The sequence below is a fragment of the Pelodiscus sinensis genome, chromosome 20 (genome assembly GCF_049634645.1).
Source record: "Pelodiscus sinensis isolate JC-2024 chromosome 20, ASM4963464v1, whole genome shotgun sequence".
Taxonomy (NCBI): domain Eukaryota; kingdom Metazoa; phylum Chordata; order Testudines; family Trionychidae; genus Pelodiscus; species Pelodiscus sinensis.
The window spans coordinates 8,376,268-8,395,973 of record NC_134730.1 but is presented as its reverse complement, the minus strand read 5'-3'; the positions used below and the strand labels follow the sequence as shown (position 1 = coordinate 8,395,973).

The following is a 19,706-nucleotide window of genomic DNA, read 5'->3' as shown; positions in this document are numbered from 1 at the left end:
TGCCCTGTCCCTTCCAGGGATCCACTGCCGTTAGGATCATCTCCTTGACTGTCTCCCAGACCCCATCTTCCCCCTTTAACTGAATGCACATAGACCTGTCATATAGCTCAGGACACACATGCTGAGGCAGGCTGGCAGGCATCCTGCTCCACTAGCAACCTCTCATGCATCTGTTTTCAAACATGAGAGCATCCCTAGCACCATTTGGAAAGGTGCATAGAGCTACCAGCCATGCACCCTGGAGCTCTAATTCCAGCTGTTCTGCCTATTTCTGGGCGCTGCACATCCCGCAAGTAGTTTGCACTGCTCAGCAAATTGTCTGTTTCCCAACGATCCATTACCAGGTCTTTGTACAGAGATGACTACGACTGTGTGTAGGGTGTGGCTAAAGAGGTATCTTCTGTCTCACGGCTGTAGGGTAGTGTTACTACAGAACTTGCACCTGGAGGACACCAGCCTAAGTCCGGCCAAAATTATACATTCTACCCATCTCATGGTTGAGCTTGAGTGAGACAATTAAAACCACATCAGCCAGTTTTGTTAGGCATCTCCTAGAACTGGGCTCAATCTTCCAGAGGCTCTTGAAACCAAACCAGGAGCATGGCTGTTAAATGGCCAGCAGTGCAGTGGAGCTAAGGCAGGCTTCCTGCCTGCTGGTCTCCATGGCACACCTGCAAGTGGCCAACACCTCCTTCCATGTGGCCCTCTAGGTGTGTATGTGGGGTGTCTGTGCACTGCCTCAACCCCATGTGCCAACTCTGCAGCTCTCATTGGCTAGGAACTGTGGCCAATGGGAGCTGTGGGGCAATGCCTGTAGGCAGGGGCAGAAAGCAGAGCCACCTGCCCCCGCTCCCCCCCCCCCGCCTAGGGGTGTCAGAAAGGGACATGCTGGTTGCTTCCCAGAAATGCATAGAGCCAGGGCAAGCAGAGAGCCTGCCTTAGAGCAGGACACAGAGCCACCCAAGGTAAGTGCCACCCAGCTGGACCTCTGCCTCTCACCCCTCCCTCATCCCTGCCCCAGCCCTGATTCCCCTCCCACACCCTCAGAATATGAATCCCTCACCCCCTCTAAAACCCCAATCTCCTGCCCCAGCCCTGTGCCCCCTCCCAGAGCCTGTGCACCTCACCCTCTCTTGCACTCTAACTCCCTGCCCCAGGCTCAGCCCAAAGCCACCTCCCAACTCCAGACCCCTTGGCCCCAGCCAGAGCCCTCACCCCAGACCACTGGTGGAGGTAGGAGGTGGGGAGAGGAACAGTGAACGATGGATGGAGTGAGTGGAGAAAGTACCTAAAAAAGGGACGGGGCAGGGCAAAGGTGCTTAGATCTGTGTGATTAGACCAGGGTGGGCAAAAGGTAGCCAGTGGGCTGAATCCGGCCTCCCAAGCCACTGGATCGGGCCTATCAACTCCTTGCTGGCATCCTCACTATACAACAGCTTGCACCACTTTACACAGCTAGCTGCCGATTGCTCTCCATGCTGCCCTGCCCCTAGCAAAGTACCTCAGCTTCCATTTGCCAGTTTTGAGCCAATAGGAGCTGAGAATTTTGCTGGAGGCAGGAGCAGCAAGGGGAAGCCTCCTCCTTCCCCCCCAGTTGGAGTAGAGCCACGTGGACCAGCCAGCCAATCAGCCCGGGGCTGCAGCAGACAGGCCAGGGCATCTGCCTCAGATTCCAGTGGAGCTGCTGACTGGGAGCCGCCTAGGTGAGCATCTCCCAGCCAGAGCTTGCTTCTGGCACCCCACCTCACCCCCAACTACCTGCTCCAGGCCACCACCCAAATCTGTGCCCCTCTTTCCACCTCGTCTAGGTCACAATGCCCACCCAGACCCTGGACCACCTCCTACACCCCTCCCCAAGGCCAGAATCCTCTCCTGCACCCATACCCCTCCCGGACCCTGTGTAACTGCCACCAGGTAGATTTGAACCTGGGACCTCTGGAGCTTTATAGGAGCCTCTACTGTTTGAGCTAAAAGCCATCTGGCTTTCAGCCCATGCTGTAGAGGTCTCTTGTTCTTATTTGTTGCTGTGTTCTAGGTGCCGGTGCATGGATCAGTGAACCACACTAGGTGTGTGGGTTATGCCCGCATCCCAAGCCTCTGCCCCAGATCATAACCCCATCTTTCACCTAAATTCCCTCTCAGACCCCACACTCCCTCCTGCACTCCAGTCCTCTCCCCCAATCTCCCTTTTACACCCACCTGCTGTCAGACCCCATAGAAGTGCGGCTCTTGACCACTTACCAGAATCTTGGAGTGGCCTTCCATAAAAAATTGTTGTCCACCTCTGAATTAGACAGTTGGCAGCCTTAATCAGCTCCCATATCACAGACTTCCCACTATGTGTTGTGTTTGGGGCTTTCTTGCTGTGTGCTGGGCTTGTGTTTGTGAGTTAGGGTTGGTGTGTGTGTGTTTTTTTCCCCCCGTGTTTGAGAGTGAGGCTTTTTTTTCTTTTTTCTTCATTTCCCCTTTCCTCTCCCCCTTTCCTTCATGGAGTGAGTGCTGTGACTGGCAGGTGAAAACAGTTGGCTTCTAATTAAAATTTGAATTCTAGAAGCCTTCTGCTGATTGGCTGAGCCTTGGTAGGGGGAGGGACTTTCAGGCAGTCCAGAGTTTTATAAAGCAGTGAGCAAGTGACCAAGGAGATAGCAAACAGGTGAGTGCTATCAGGGAGTTTAGAGGGAGTTTGGAAGGGGAGAGGGAAGGGGGCGAGGTTTCCTTGCCCTTCTTTTCAATCCTTTTTCCAGGACAGCAGGTATGGATGGTGATAGGTCTCCTGTTGTTACCTGCACAGCATGTGCCATGTTTGTCTTCCTCCCAGAAGAAAGAACGGATTTCATCTGCACTAAGTGCAAGCTGGTCGCCATTTTGGAAGAAAAAATTGGGCCTCCAGTCCTCTAAGTGTCGACCCTACACTCGATCAGAGAGGATGAAGACTTCCTCAATAGAAGGCAGCATTTAATCCTGCAAGCACGGCAGGCGGAAGAGCCAGAGAGGGCAGTACGGGACCAGGAAGAGAACTGGCAGCATGTAATTTCTAGAAGGAGAAAAAGGCCAGCACAGGAATCCCCCAATGCTATAGAGGTAAGTAATCGCTTTCAGGCTTTCTCCACAGGCTCTGCAGTGATGAATGCTTTGGAAGGGACCTCACAAGGAAGAAACTGGAAGGGAACACCATCTACTGGAAGTCCTAGGAATGGGAGTTCCACGACCATCACCCCCAAAAGAAGATGATGGGTGGTGGACGTCGGGGACTCGCTCCTAAGAGGGACTGAGCCATCCATCTGCCGTCCAGACCTGGACTCTCGAGAGGTGTGCTGCTTATCGGGAGCTCGAATTCAGGATGTGACTGAGAGGCTTACAAAGCTGATCAAACCTTGGGATCTCTACCCCCTTCCTGCTTCTCCACATGGGTACTAATGATACGGCCAAGAATGACCTTGAGTGGGTTACTGAGGATTATGTAGCACTGGGAAGAAGGATCAAAGAAGTCGGAGCGCAAGCGGTGTTCTCGTCCTTCCTCCCTGTTGAAGGGAAAGGACTGGGCAGGGATCGTCAAATTGAGGAAGTAAGTGCGTGGTTGCGCAGGTGGTGTTGCAGAGAGGGCTTTGGTTTCTTCAACCATGGGATTCTGTTCCGGGCACAAGTATTGTTAGGAAGAGATGGGATCCACCTAACCAAGAGAGGAAGGAGCATCTTTGCGGGCGGGCTTTAAAGTAGGTTTGTTTGGGGATGGTGATCAAAACCCTGAGGGCAGTGGGAAAGTCGGATACCGGGAAGAAATGCAAAGAGGAATGAGCAAGAAACGAGGACCCCTGATTCGAATAGAGAAGATAGGGCGATCAAGTGGTTACCTGAAGTGTTTGTACACTAATGTGAGAAGCCTGGGCAAGAAACAGGAAGAACTGGAGATCCTGGCCCAGTCCAAGAAATATGATTTAATTGGGATAACAGAGACTTGGTGGGATGACTTGCATAACTGGAGCGCTATTATGGAAGGGTTTAGACTGTTGAGGAAGAACAGGCAGGGGAGAAAAGGAGGAGGAATTGCACTATATGTAAGAGCACTATGATTGCTCAGAACTCCAGTATATAGAGGGAGAAAAACCTGTTGAAAGTCTATGGGTTAAGTTTAGAGGTGCAAACAACAGCAGTGATGTTGTGGATGGAATCTACTACAGGCCACCTAATCAGGTGGATGAGGTAGATGAGGCTTTCTTTGGACAACTGAGAGAAGCTTCCAGATTAAAGTCCCGCACGAGAACCAGGGCCTGCAATCACCCTGACATCTGTTGGGAGACCAATACGGCAGTACACAGGCAATCCAGGAAGTTTTTGGAGAATGTTGGGGATAACTTCTTGGTACAAGTGCTGAAGGATCCGACCAGGTGCCGTGCGCAGCTTGACCTTCTGCTTATAAACAGGGAGGAACCAATAGGGGAAGTAGAGGTGGGTGACAACCTGGGAAGCAGTGATCATGAGATGGTAGATTTCAGGATCCTGACCAAAGGAAGAAAAGAAAGTAGTGAAATATACACCTGGGACTTCAGAAAAGCAGATTCTGACTCCCTCAGAGACCTGATGGGCAGAATCCCCTGGGATGCTAACATGAAGGGGAAAGGAGTCCAGGATAGCTGGCAGTATTTTAAAGCCTTATTGAAGGCACAGAAAGAAACCATCCCGATGCATAGCAAGAGAGGCAAACATGGTAGGAGTCCAGCTTGGCTTACAAGGGAAATCCCTGGTGAACTTAAGCACAAAAAGGAAGCTTACAAAAAGTGGAAACTTGGACAAATGACCAGGGAGGGATTTAAATGTATAGCTCGAGAATGGCGGGGGGTTATCAGGAAGGCGAAAGCACAATTGGAATTGTGACTGGCTAAGGATGTGAAGGATAACAAGAAGGTGATCAGAGAGGGTGTGGGGCCCCTACTGGATGAAGGAGGTAACCTAGTGACAGATTTTGTGGGGAAAGCTGAAGCACTCAATGCTTTCTTTGCCTCTGTATTTACGGACAAGGTTGGCTCCCAGACTAATGTGCTAAGTGACGTAAGTTGGGATGAAGATGGACAGCCCTTGGTGGGTAAAGTACAGGTTTGGAACGATTTAGAAAAGCTAAACATATACACATCCATGGGTCCTGACTTAATGCATCCGAAGATAATGAGGGAGTTAGCAAATGTCATTGAGGAGCCTTTGGCCATTATCTTTGAAAAGTCGTGGAGATCGGGAGAAATCCCGGATGATTGGAAAAAGGCAAATGTAGTGCCCATCTTCAAAAAAAGAAAGGGAAGAAGGATGATCCAGGGCACTATAGGCTGGTCAATCTTTCCTAGGTTCCTGGAAAAATCATGGAAGGGATCTTTAAGGAATCCATTTTGAGGCACTTGGAAGAGAGGAAAGTGATTAGGAATAGTCAGCATGGATTCACAAAGGGCAAGTCATGTCTGACCAATCTGATTAGCTTCTATGATGAGGTAACTGGCTCTGTGGACATGGGAAAGTCAGTGGATGTGATATACCTTGACTTTAGCAAGGCTTTTGTTACGGTCTCCCACAATATTCTTGCCAGCAAGTTAAGGGAATGTGGATTGGATAAATGGATGGTAAGATGGATAGAAATATGGCTAGAAGTCCGGGCCCAGTGGGTAGTAATCAACGGCTCAATATCAGGATGGCAGTAGGTTTCTAGCGGAGTGCCCCAAGGTTTGGTTCTAGGACCGGTTTTGTTCAATATCTTTCTTAATGACCTGGATGAGGGGATGGATTGCACCCTCAGCAAGTTCATAGATGACACTAAGCTAGGAGGAGAGGTAGATACACTGGAGGGCAGTGGTAGGGTCCAGAGTGACTTAGACAAACTAGAGGATTGGGCAACAAGAAATCTGATGAGGTTCAACAAGGACAAGTGCAGAGTCCTGCACTTGGGACGGAAGAATCCCAAGCATTGTTACAGGCTCAGCTTGGGGACCAACCGGTTAAGTAGTAGTTCTGCAGAAAAGGACCTGGTGGTTACAGTGGATGAGAAGCTGGATATGAGTCAACTGGGGGCCCTTGTAGCCAAGAAGTCTAATGACATATTAGGGTGCATTAGGAGGAGCATTGCCAGTAGATCCAGAGAAGTGATTATTCCCCTTTATTTGGTTCTGGTAAGGCCACATCTGGAGTATTGTGTCCAGTTCTGCCCCCCCCCACCCCACCCCCACTGCAGAAAGGATGTGGATGCATTGGAGAGGGTCCAGTGGAGGGCAACCAAAATGATTAGGGGGCTGCAGCATATGTCTTATGAGGAGAGACTGATGGGAGTTGGGTTTGTTTAGTCTTCAGAAGCGAAGAGTGAGGGGGGATTTGAGAGCAGCCTTCAACTTCCTGAAGGGAGGTTCCAAAGAGGATGGAGAGAGGCTGTTCTCAGTAGTGACAGATGGCAGAACAAGGAGCAAGTTGTGGTGGGAGAGGTCCAGGTTGGATATTAGGAAAACTATTTCCCTAAGCGGGTGGTGAAGCACTGGAATGGGTTACCTGGGGAAGTAGTGGAGTCTCCATCCCTAGAGGTGTTTAAGTCTTGGCTTGACAAAGCCCTGGGTGGGTTGATTTAGTTGGGATTGGTCCTGCCTGGAGCAGGGGGCTGGACTTCATGGCCTTCTGAGGTCTCTTCCATCTCTATGATTCTAATAGACCAACTCAGCAGTGAGGCCAAAAATAGCCAGGGATGTTGGACTTCTAGCGTAGTGGTTCGCAAACTGAAGACCACAGGTCTACGAGTTATGTCCATTGCTGCTAGCCCACTGATCAACTCCTTCCCCTCCCTCCCAGAGCCTTCTGCATGCCATGGGATGGCTGTTGAGGGATGTGCAAGGGGTGATCGGAGGGAGGGCAAGGAGCAGAGATGGGTTGCACTTGAGGAGGGGTGAGAAAAGGCAGAGAAGGGGGAGGGCTGGCATGGAGTGGAGGCAGGAATATGATGGGGTATGGATGAAGCTTTGGGGAAAAGGGTGGAAGAGCAGCTGAAGCTGAGTGGGGGCAGAACAACCCTGGGGAAAATTAGAAGCTGGCTTGGGGTGCCACAAAATGTTTTAAGTCAATATGGGGTTCATCACACTGCTAAAATGTGAGGACAGCTGTCCTACAGGAAACCATCCAGCTCACGACTGACTCTAAGCCATGATGATAGGGCAGCATGAAACAAGCATTCCCATTAGGGCAGTGGTTCCCAACAGGAGGGATCACGTGATGATTCCCTGTTGTGTTCCTTCCCTCTGGGGCATCTGGTATTGGCCGCTGTCCATAGACAGGACACTGGGCTTGATGGACTTTTGGTCTGACCCAGTCTGGCCGTTCTTTGTTCTTATGCAACCTTGCTGAGCATATAGACCCTTTCAATATGTTAAAATGTTATGGATCCCCCAAGGGGAGTGGTAGGGACAAGCAGCCAGCATGTCCTTTGGTCCAGGCTGCTTTCTCAGTTCCTGCCTCCTCTCTCTTCTGCCCATCCACAGATAATACAGTGAGGGAGTTCTTGTGACCAAAGGCAGCTCCTGCCCCAGCATGGCTTGGCCAGGCATGGAGCCCTGCAGGAGGAAAAAAAGGAAAGGAAAAGAAAAGAAAAGAAACATAAGTATCGGGCCCACCACAGGACTGGGAGGGCTGGAGCATAAACAGAATCGTAGCTGGCTGCGGGGGGACAGATGGTGCCTCCTTGGGGTATCAAGATCCCATCCCAAAGGCAGGAGGCAGCATGTGTGTGACAACATGCGAATGGCAAGCCCCAGGCAAGAATCTCCTGGCCGAAAGTCCCAGTCCCGCGGTGCACCCGATCCTTACTTTTCTGTTTCTTTCCTAAACAGACCCCCTATGGTACCATCTTGGACCACAGGTTGGGAACCACGGCTCTACAGTAAAGGCTCCATTCTCTTGGTTGCACAAGCGCTAAAGTCAGACACTATTTGCAAAGTCAGACTTTACTATTATATGCAACTTGATTGTCTATATGCAAACAAGGCTATTAAGTAATTTGCATGTGTCTTACACAGAGCTGCTGAACATTTGGTATAATAACCTCAGATTTTGTTCTCACTTCTAAGGCTCTTTTCCTCCTCGTGGATTCCAGAAAGAGCTAGTAGCCTCCCCCTCCAGTTCTTGGAGAAGGAAGCACACTCTTGTCAAGCTCTGAGCTAGTGCTGCAGCCTCTCTCCCTCCACCCTTTGTGAGTACACAGAATCCTAGAAGATGAAGGTTGGAAGAGACCTCAGGAGGCAGCTAGTCCATCCCCTGCTCAAAGCAAGACTAACCCCAACTAAATCAACCCAGCCAGGACTTTAAAGCCTCTAGGGATGGAGGTTTCACCACCTTGGCAGATACCCATTCAGAGCTTCCCACCTTCCAGTAGATTGGCTGGCTGTGTTGTAGCTCCAGCTGTCAGAGCTCTCCTTCTGCTATGAATTCACCATCTCAGTGATTACAGGTGAATTTTGTAAACTGAGATTACACCTTTTACAGGCCCCTCCCCCAAACACAGGCAATCCAGATTAGAGATTTACAATGAGTCTTCACCTAAGGCATTATTTGTGAGAAGGCGACTGTTTCTGAGACACTGTGGTGCTTCATTTAGAACTGAGGAGCTTGTAATGTTTGTTTAAAAATGAGGTATATGGGTGGTCATCTGGGTTTGACATGCACTGTCTTCCTTTGGGAGGGTAAATAATATGATTATAGTTCAATGATTAAATTTTATTTATATAGTTACCAACTGGTCTTTTAACAGAATCCATGTAATACTGAAATAGTTCAAGAGATTGTTTTTACCAGGCCTTCTGAATCTGATTATGTAAGATCACGTCATTTCTATAAACAGAAACAGGCAGAAAGATTACACATGCATGAGAAGAAGAGCCACTTGCTAGAAACTGTGGTCAACAACATCAGCGGCTGCTTTCCCAGGGGAAATATCTTAACCTGCTCCTAAGTAGTAGTTCAAACTTCAATTTTTGATGAGAAATAATAATATGTTCACAAGCTTTTTATTTCTGGGGCACAGTTTTCAAAGTCTAAAACCACACATTTAGGAGAAATAAAGCTTTTTGAAAAGTGCAGAATTACTGAAATCAGCAGTAGATTTGCACAGCCTAAGACACACCCTACCAAAAACACTGTGGTAAAGGCTGATGTGGTGTCCCTTAAAGGAGGGGGGCATTTGAGCATCTAGATGGGGCTCAAAACTAACTAGGACCTACCTTAATCCAGGCTTTAAAACCATTAAAATTATCTTAAAATCATTCAGTCTATTAAGAATAGAGCACTATACAAGATGAGTGCCACGTACATTACTTGAATTAACATTGACAGCTCTCTAAAATAATCGGTAATGGGAAGACCTAATCCAGAGGGTGTGTTGCAAGCGGAGATATGCCCTTGACCCCATTCTAGTCTGTAACTTCATTGGTGATACTTGTGGCAGACAAGACAAAATCACTGCAGGTATAGTTTGCAGTTTATAGCCAAATACAACTAGGGAGGGACTATGGGTCATACGTACAGAACGGGGGACTTCGTCCTGCAAAGGAATGACTGTGAGTGTAGACAGAGAAGGCTGATGGAATTTTTGGTGATATGCTTAGCTCAGTGGTCACCAGCCAGTCAATCGGCTTCTACTGGTCGATCTTGGAGCCTCTGAGAGGTGATCCAGACTGGTTTGGCGAAGAGGCGATCAAGAGCCAGCACTTGCTACCCCTCCTCCCACTGCTGCTTGTCTCCTGTCCTTTGTCTTGGAGCTGCCCCCACCCAGGGAGCCTCCTGCTTGCTGTGCAGAACAGGGAAGGGGGAGGAGGGTGCTGATGTTAGGGTGCCCTTTCCACCCTGTATTCTGTCTCCACAGAATGGATGGGGGTACAGGGCTTGGGATGGAGGGAGTTTGCTGGCTGCTTTTGAGAGTGGTGCACGGCCAGGGCAGGGGTGAGCCTGCCTTAGCCCCACTGCACCACCACCCAGGAGCCACCTGAGGTAAACAGTATCCAGCTGGAGCCAGAATCCTGAACTCCTGCCCCAGTCATGAACCCCTTCTTATACCCCAAAGCCTGTCCTAGCCCTGAGCCCCTTGAGCCCAAATGCCCTTACAGAGTCTGTACTCTGAACCCCCTTCTGCACCTGGACTCCCTACCCCAGGCTCAGCTCAGAGCCCCTCTCACACTCCAAACCCCTTAGTCCAAGACCAGAGCCAGGGTCCCAACCCTCTGCCCCTGCCTGATAAAAGGAAGGGAGGGAGGACAGAGTGAGCAGGGGTAGGGTATTTGGGTCTGAGATAGATCCTGGATTGCACTTGAATTCAAAAAGTGATCTTGTGCTTAAAAAAGTTGGAAACCACTGGCTTAGATAATACTGACTGGAGTTGGGAGTTGTGTGTTCCAAAAACTTTGGGGTAATGCAGACAATTAGGCTGTTTGTAATTATAGTTGCTGTGAAAGGTTTTTTTTTATCTGTTAAACTGTTGTCTGCACAATTTAGGGATTTCTCTCCCTTCCCCCCTTTCTGAGTGTAATGGCCTTCTACAGGTTAATGAGAATTTTCCCCAAGAAAAGAGCCTTTATCACAGAGTGAAGATTCTCAAACACATGCATGTATTTATTAGACATCAACAATTAATCAGAAGAATACACACATTATGCATCTAATGCTCACTTCTCCCAATAAAACAGACCGACCTCTCCCAATGGCCATTCGGGGCCAATTTCATCCAAGACTCCAGCTGCTACACAGTCTAGTTTTGTAGGGGTTAAAATTCCCAGTAGCTTTGGTCTTGAACTGTATCCAAGAGTTAAGTTCCAATGAGCTTGTTTTCTGATCCTCATTATATAGTTAAAATGAGTGTTGTTCTTATCTACCTTAACCAGTTATTTTACCCAAAGCATGTCTAGTCAGGGTGCACATGCCTTCGGCTGCCTACTCATTAATGTGTGTGTGTATTTTTCAAAGTTAGTGAAAGAAGTGAAAACTTCTCGATCTGTATTTCTCTTTATGCTTCAGTTTGCCTTGTCCCAGAGCCTGTTCCAGAATTCAATGAGGTCAGAGGAATGGGTCCAAGTCTAGGGGAGGCGTCTTCTGAACAGCATAAAAGAGGACCTGGGTAAGCACAAGCAATGTGTATTTTAATACCACTCTGTGTAAATGTGTGCAGCTTTTACAAAGGATACTTACAGGATGGGGATGTCTATCCTGGCAAGCAGTGACTCTGATAATGTTTTTGGGGGGTCGGGTCATAGTGGATGATCAGTTGAAGCTTCAGATTAGAAATAAATGTAAATTTTAAATGGCGAGAGTAATTAACCATTGTAACAATTGGGCAAGTGTTGTGGTGGATTCTTCATCCCTGACAATTTTTATTTCGTGATTAGATATTTTCTAAAACCTCTGCGCTTGGAATATTTTGGGCCATGTCCCCAGTTAAGTTATACAGTAGTTCAGACTAAAAGGCCATAATGGTCCCTTCTGGCCTCGGAATCTAGTTTCTTCAGGAGAGGAAGGGAGGGAGGTCCACTCCAGCACATCCCACAGAGCAATCTAACTGAAGAGCAGTGCTGAATTAAATAGCAGCTTTCTTTGAGGTAAAAAGATTTTAGAATATCTTCTTAATGGATGTTTTATTAAGGATCTAATTTCTCTATGTGTTACCAGCCCAATATATACAACATCACAAAACTGAAACTACTGGTGAATTACAGGTGCCTGTTTATAAAGTGTCCTGTTTATAAAGTGGTACATAGATTTACAAAAGCACAGAGTGATTAGCTAGGCTTTTATGTTGCCTTGTTCAACATGCGGCTTTCAAGGGCTAGCTCAGTAAAATTTTAAGATAAGCGATATGCCCTGTAAATCCCTCACAGAGCCAATGAGAGTTCTGGTATCTTCACTTGCTGCCCATCAAGACCTGGAGTAAGTTTACACACTGCTGGATTGATTCTCTACCACCTGCTCTTTGTTTACCTTGCATACTAGGGCAAAGTAAGTGCAGAATGAGGAGTACCGATTGCCAGTGGGGGCTATCCTCAGCATTCAAATTAGGGGTCTACACTAGACCTGCTAAATCGAACGCTAGAACATCAACCTCCAGAGGGTCAATCTTCTCTGTAGTGTAGACATGCCCCGAGGTTTTTCCTTGCTCCCTTCCGTATGACATGCTCTGTGAGCCTGTGCTTTATATTCTGTGACCCAGCAGGCCCACTCTGTCTCATGCATCTTAGCATTTATTGAGTAGCATGTTTAACCCCCTTGGCATCGGTGAGATTACCCCAGTGAGTAAGTGCTGCTCAGCGTGGGTAATGGCTACAGAATCAGATGCAAAGTAAGATTTTTCTTGATCTTGACTTTGCCTTGTGTCTCCAATCTCCCCCACCTCCACCCTCCATTCTGGTAGGGACTTTTTTTTTTCTGGACTACTTTGAGCTTTTAGCAATGAGAAAAATCTCGTAAAATTTGCCTCTTTTCATTTATAGCAGCGGTTCCCAGCTTTTTCCAGATGGGGACCCATTTTGACAATTCAGGAAGACTTGATGACCTAAGGCAATTCAAAAACGGGGAGAATGAGGGGGCAGTGCCACCTGGGGAGACACTTGGCGACCCTTTTGAAATGTAATGGTGACCCATATTTGGGTCCCAACACATAGGTTGGGAAACCCTGATTTACAGTAATTCTAGACGGGGCAGGGTGGGTGGGGATTGGGGAGGGGAGAGGCTGGAACAATACGTACAGTAGGGGGTGCTGAGAGTCATTGAACCAAACTGTAAAGCCTGCATATGATGGAAACCACTCATGCCAGAGATGCAGCAGCCCCGCAGCACTCCTACTTATAGTTCCTGTTATTACTGTGTCATCATTTTATACCACAAATGAATAAACAGACAATTAAAATACACACATTTAGAAGCAATAGTTAAATTCAGCATAAGAGATTTCTCAAAAGTGGGAGATTCTATGTATGAACTATTTAGAAATAGTTGAATAATCTAGGTGCCTTTAATGAACTCAACATTAACATAATTTTAAATACCATTATACAGACTCCTTGGACATCGCTGAAATTGTAGCATCTGCTTTCCTCAGGGCCTCTTGCTCTGTGAGGTCCATGGAGTTATGGGTCTGGAATTGTAAGGGAAGTAAGTGCCTGGATTATGGTGGGTTATTTCATGGAAAACTGATAGAATCAGATACTGATGGGGCAGGTGAATAGGGTCTTTGAAATTTGTTTCAATGAGACTCAAAAGTGATTTGAAAGGACAGAAGTGTGTGGTGGAGAGATTGCAAAGTGGCATTTGTGCTAGAAAGTGGTTTAAGATGAAATTCAGAATTTAAAACCAGAACAAGCTGGAAGTTTCAGATATCTTTCCCATTAGCACTGGATTAGTTTGTGAAATACCGTAGCACAAAGAACAGCGTGTGCAGGAGCCTGTAATTCTTTGCAAGTTTATTTTCAGTTCACAGTGAAAGTGTACCTTGAATGAGTATTACACTGTAAGGCTACGTCTAGACTGGCATGATTTTCCGGAAATGCTTTTAACGGAGAAGTTTTCCGTTAAAAGCATTTTCGGAAAAGAGCATCTAGATTGGCATGGACGCTTTTCTGCAAAAGCACTTTTTGCGGAAAAGCATCCATGTCAATCTAGACGTGCTTTTTTGCAGAAAACAAATCTGAGCTGTCTATACTGGCCCTTTTACGCAAAAGTTTTGCGCAAAAGGATTTTTGCCTGAATGGGAGCAGCATAGTATTTCCGCAAGAAGCACTGATTTCTTACAGTAGGAAGTCAGTGCTTTTGTGGAAATTCAAGTGGCCAGTGTAGACAGCTGGCAAGTTTTTCCGGAAAAGTGGCTGATTTTCCAGAAAAACTGGCCAGTCTAGACACAGCCTAAGTGCGCTGAGCTCCCAGCCTGAGCACCTGTCATTTAATCACTTGGGCCTTTCTGTATAGAAGGAATTAGGCTGTAACTCAAATGCTGGCAGTGGACAGGAATGTCTGTAGGATTAAGTGTTCGTCTGGTGCAACTGCACATGCTGCTCTAGTCTTTGGTGTTATTGTGCATATTGGCAGACAGAGACTGTGAGCATCTCCCCCTTCTCCTGGATGGCTGTCTGGGCAATGTACCTGAGAGGGGAAAGGAGGAGAGGTTTAAAGAGAGGCAGCCACTTGCTTCACGTGGATTGTGAGGCTGCTTGCCAGTGAGGTAGGTAGAGAGAGACTGTGAACAGTGCAATGTGACATGTGATGGATGATTGCTACAAAGCAGGGAACCTCTGGATGGTGAGAGGGACAGAGGATGTGCAGGACGTTCTCACTTGGACCCCCAGTCAACTTGTGCAGTCTCCTTACATGGAGCTACCCTGGGTGCTCTGCATAGTGCCCTCCTTTCTCCCCTGCTGGCAGTGCTCTGCCAGAAGCTCCCTACAGAAAGGAGATGTACTCAGTGATGCCAGTCTCCTGGTCCCCCTCATGGTGTCCTTTCCTGGCACCTTGTGAGTGCTGAGTGGCTGAACATTAGTATGCTGGGAGCTATGCAGAGATGCTTTGGACCCACCCTCGGAGCTCACTGTCATGCTGTACATGCGTTTGTAGGCAACTAGCACCCCAGAGCATTGTCCTGGGCTGGCACAGTATCCAGGCATGGGCCCTGATGGCAGTCTGTGGCTGTAGAGGCATCTCTGGATAGAATGTGGAATTTCAGAGTAGTCATGGGAGGGCATGAAGGGATGATTAGTTTGACATGCCTCATTCTGCACTGAACTGTTAACACTGCAGTCTTCCTCTACCTTCCCCTGCCTTCTTCATTGCTAGATCCTTCCCTGGGGAAGACCATGCTCCCACATCAGCTCCAGACTCTTAACCAGAGTCCCTTGTTCTATCAGAGGGTATGTCTACACTACCCTCCTAGTTCGAACTAGCGGGGTAATGTAGGCATACCGCACTTGCAAATGAAGCCCGGGATTTGAATTTCCCGGGCTTCATTTGCATAAGCGGGGAGCCGCCATTTTTAAAACCCCGCTGGTTCGAACCCCGTGCAGCGCGGCAACACAGGGCACGAACTAGGTAGTTCGAACTAGGCTTCCTAGTTCAAACTACCATTACTCCTCGTGAAATGAGGAGTAACGGTAGTTCGAACTAGGAAGCCTAGTTCGAACTACCTAGTTCGTGCCCCGTGTAGCCGCGCTGCACGGGGTTCGAACCAGTGGGGTTTTAAAAATGGCGGCTCCCCGCTTATGCAAATGAAGCCCGGGAAATTCAAATCCCGGGCTTCATTTGCAAGTGCGGTATGCCTACATTACCCCGCTAGTTCGAACTAGCGGGGTAGCGTAGACATACCCAGAGTCAGAGGCCATTGAGGTTTACACCTGCCTCTGAGTGGAGGTTGAAAAAACCAGTCCTTTGCAACTGCATGTAGAGCCATGGATTGCCAATTAGCATGTTCAAATGCCCTATTTCTGTATTGCAATAGGTCTGCATCTAAATAGCATAGCTCAGCAAATGCAGACTGGCCTAAAATGCGCGCACGCACGCACACACACACACACACGTCTCCTCTCAGAGGCAGACTGCCATCAGTCGATCAGAATGATGGGTGGAGCACAGTCCTGCGAAGTAGCACATGGCTCTGTCAATCATAGTCATGGAACACTAGAACTGGAGAGGACCTCAAGAGGTCATTAAGTCCTGTCCCCTGCACTCATGGCAGGACCAACCACCATCTCTGATACATGTTTATCTGATCTGCTCTTAAATATCTCCAGAGATAGAGATTCCACAACCTCCCTAGGCAACTTATTCCAGTGATTAACCACCCTGACAGGAAGTTTTTCCTAATGTCCAACCTAAATCTCCCTTGCTGCTATTTAAGCCCATTGCTTCTTGTCCTATCCTCTGAGATCCAGGAGAACATTTTTCCCCTCCTCCTTGTAACACCCTTTTAAAGTACTTAAAAGCTTCTGTCATGTCCCTCATCAGTCTTCTCTTTTTCAAGCTAAATAAATCCAATTATTTCTGTCATCCCTCATAGTTTGTTTTCTAGACCTTTAATCATTTCTGTTGCTCTTCTCTGGAGATGCTCCAGTTTCTCCACATCTTTCATGAAATGTGGTGCTCAGAACTGCACACAATTGACATCTAATCAGCACAGAGTAGATCAGAATCTACTGTGTCTTGCTCACGACACTCCTGTTAATGAATCCCAGAATCATGTTTGCTTTTTTTGCGGCAGTGTCACACTGTTGACTCATATTTAGCTTGTGGTCCACTATGAACCCTAGATCCCTTTCTGCAATACTCCTTCTCTTGCAGTACTACTTCCCTTGCAGTTATGTTGCTTCCTTCCATCCTGAAGGCCAATATTGGTAGAGTGGTGCTGCTCCCAGAAGCTGATGAAGTTGTCAGTCCTGAATGGATGTTTGCAGATGGTTGTACCTGGAGAAGAGCTCTGTGTGGCTCAAAAGCCTTTCTCTTTCACCAACAAAGTTGATCCATTAAAAGATACCTCACCCTCTTGTCTGTCTACTGGCCTACATGATTTCATCATACAGCTCAGCCTGTGCTGTCTATAATATGAATACACTGGCTCAGACCAAGGGTCCATCTAGCCCAGTATCCTGTCTGTTGATAGTGGCCAATACCAGATGCCCCAAAGGGAGGGAACACAACAGGGAATCGTTACATGATCCCTCCCCCATCACCCATTTCCAGACAAACAGAGGCTAAGGATACCATTCCATCCTGGCTAATAGCCATTGCTGGACCTAACCTCCATGAATCTATCTAGTTCTTTTTTTAACCCTGTTAAAGTCCTAATCTTCACAGCATTATTTGGCAAAGAGTTCCACACTCTTATTGGTCTGTTACAATGTGACTCCTATTCAATTTCTGCTGCTTGGGCGAGGAACAGCATTTTTCCTTCCTTGTGTGGATTTGTTCAGCTAGAGTACATACCTCCCCCATCTGCACATTGGATCACTGTGAACAACACAGATAGGCACACACACATGTACACAGAACCAGTGACCATAGCAAACAATTGGCATGTAAAACCTTAAAATAAATCCAAAAAATGTTTCTTCATTAGACATAATTATTCTTCTGAACACAGTAACATTTCAAACTAGAGTACCACATGTCAAAATGCCAATCATGTAAAATGATAAACAAATCTGAAGGAAATATGCCAATATACATATGTCAGAAAAACTGCAGGACAGAGTAGCAAACAAAATACAACTAATGTGTTATGACCTATGTAAAGGAGACAAACAGTTCTCTTCTTGATTGCACTGAAAGCATAGTAGAAATGTACAGACACAGAGATGACCTGTGAAATCTGTAGTGTGCATCCACAGGGTCCCATTCCTGATCAGGGTGCAACTAACTTTTCTTGGTTGCCAGATTCACCGAAAACAATATCCTTCCTCTCTTTTAACCACCATCAAAACTGCAAGGACGTGCACCTCCACATCTACAGGAACACTCAGATTTTGCTTTGATTTCCCATGTGGGATTAAGAGATAACTTGGGATGGAACAGGCAATGTTAACCCATGTCAGAAGGGACAATCTTCAGCTTTGGGCAAGCTTGGAAACTTGTCTGTGTCGCCAGCAGAAGCCGATCCAATAAAAGCTATGACCTCACCCATCCTGTTTGTCTAATATGCTGGCACCTACATACCTACACTGCAAGAAATTTCCCATTCTTTTTCTACAGTTGCAGGAGCACAGCATGTGGTGAGGAGGAGGGCTCCAAAGGATCCTTTATTATGCTGCCCTTTAAAAGATATTTTTAAATCTCACTTTCTTCAAAGACTTCCACCGTTGTCTCCCCAGTTGTGATTTCTCCTTCGCTGCTGTCAGACACACTTGCCCTGGGGTGGGGCTTTCGAATAGGGCCTGTTTCTGGACTAATATCTGCTCCCCTCTTCGACAGCACCTGCTGGAGCTGCATAGCCCAGGGCTCACTCACTTTCATGCACAACCTACAGTTGGCAAAGTGATGATGCTTTTGCTTCTTTGAGCATTTTTCCAGATATTTGATGTTTTCCCCAAGGAAGCACTGAATGCAGCCAAATGGATGAGCCAGCAGGAAACGGGACCATTGCTTTTGGAGTTCTGCTTTCACCTGTTAGAAAAAGAAAACAACCTGACACAAAGTATTGCTTTTTGGTGACTGACACAGGCAAAAGATGGTGGGCTGACAGGAGTGCAGACAGGCTTTTCAGCTGCTTACAGAGAAGTGTAAGAACAAGCAAGCTGCAGTGTCCCAGCCTGACTTGGTGTGAGTACTCTGAGATAAAGTGGACATCAGCCTCCAGGGCCAATTTATACTGGGACTTTCTGATTTACCTGCCAACAAGCAGGCAGTTGGTGAAACAGCTATTGAGGTGTGGCTGGCTGGCTGTCTAAGCAAAGCATATCAAATAGCCCACTTAGGCTATATCTACACTGCGGAGCTATTTTGTGATTACCTCAAAATAAACTACTCAGTTTGCATGGTGCAAATTGTGTAGCTTATTTCAAAGTAAGGGTGCTGTCTAGACACCCCCTTCACAGATTTCAATAGTGTTACGGGTTACTATGACTTAGAGGTGTAAATCTGCATACTTGGGTCAGTCCCCTGACCTAGCCAATCTCTGCTCCATTCATGGGAGCAACAGTGACTCCTGTGTTTTATCCTGAAGCATTTCTGGGAATGGTTTTGTTTTGCAGTGCCTAATACCACTGGGGATTGCTAGAGGACTTTGAAATTGGGAACCAGGTAGTCCTGGGGCCAGGGAATTGATGGCTGTGCAGATCTGTATGAGTTGTACACTCTGGACTGTGGTTTGTAGAATACAGCTAACTCAAACCCTGAATACAATTTTCCTGTGTATCCATGTAAAAAAGGAACAAATTAATACTTGTCACATTGTCACTTGAGTGTTTGACTTTGTTACTTTAATAATGTTCTTTCAAGGTAGATTTTGGATTTATAATTAGAGGTGGTACAGATAGTGATGCCTGATGTTAAGGTTGCCTAACACGTCCTGCTTTCAGTTGCCTGTGCTAAACTAACTTTTTGGGCAGAAGTCTGCTTCAGGCTGAATCATTATAGGAAGTATCAGCATCAGTGGTTAAAGAATGTCTGATGACATTAGGAAAAATGCATTATTTTTCAATGCTAATGGAATATGAATAAGCATTTTCCAAGAGATCCCTTGGTGCTTCCATACTTTGGAGTAGGGACATGAAATTGGAATCTGCCTTTTGCACTTCTGAAAAAAAAAAGTCCAATTTTGCCAAGTTATGAGCTTTTGGAAACCCTTAGTTTGCTCATGCTCAGTAGCCTGTTTGGGAATTATGTGAAGATTCTATCTGTACTTGACATCCTCCAGCCCCTGTGTTTCCAATGGATTACATCTTCCCTTTGGTCAAGCAATCATGGTGCATCATGAGAACACCATGGCCACGGTATACCATAGTGGATAATGTCCAGGCAGGAAGCCTGGGCTGTAAAACAGAGAGGGAGACTGAGACACTCAAATTTCACTTCCCATGAGGCACTGTGATTGCTCAGGCAGGAACAATTCAATATGGAAATGAGCCAACATGCCAAAATGTTTAGTTTAGATAAAAAATGTCAAAATAAAATGTTCCAACATTTCTGAATCAAACATTTTTTGAACTTGCTGTTCTGTGAAAAAAAATCAATATTTTGACTTT

The 19,706-nt window shown here is 46.9% G+C and overlaps 2 protein-coding genes across 3 annotated transcripts in view; one reads left to right on the top strand and one right to left on the bottom strand.

Moving 5' to 3' along the window:
- Positions 1–19,706, top strand: part of GAS7 (growth arrest specific 7) — a 239,840-nt gene that overhangs the window by 184,389 nt on the left and 35,745 nt on the right. For both annotated transcript variants that reach the window (XM_075903569.1, XM_075903566.1), the window contains one exon: positions 11,014–11,113. In XM_075903569.1, coding sequence (XP_075759684.1) covers positions 11,014–11,076 — 63 coding nt within the window. In that variant the 3' untranslated portion in view covers positions 11,077–11,113. The remainder of the gene's footprint in view (positions 1–11,013; positions 11,114–19,706) is intronic.
- Positions 15,344–19,706, bottom strand: part of GLP2R (glucagon like peptide 2 receptor) — a 110,727-nt gene continuing 106,364 nt past the window's right edge. The window contains exon 13 of the mRNA XM_014573579.3: positions 15,344–18,126. Within this exon, the coding sequence (XP_014429065.1) occupies positions 17,791–18,126 (336 nt within the window). The 3' untranslated portion in view covers positions 15,344–17,790. The remainder of the gene's footprint in view (positions 18,127–19,706) is intronic.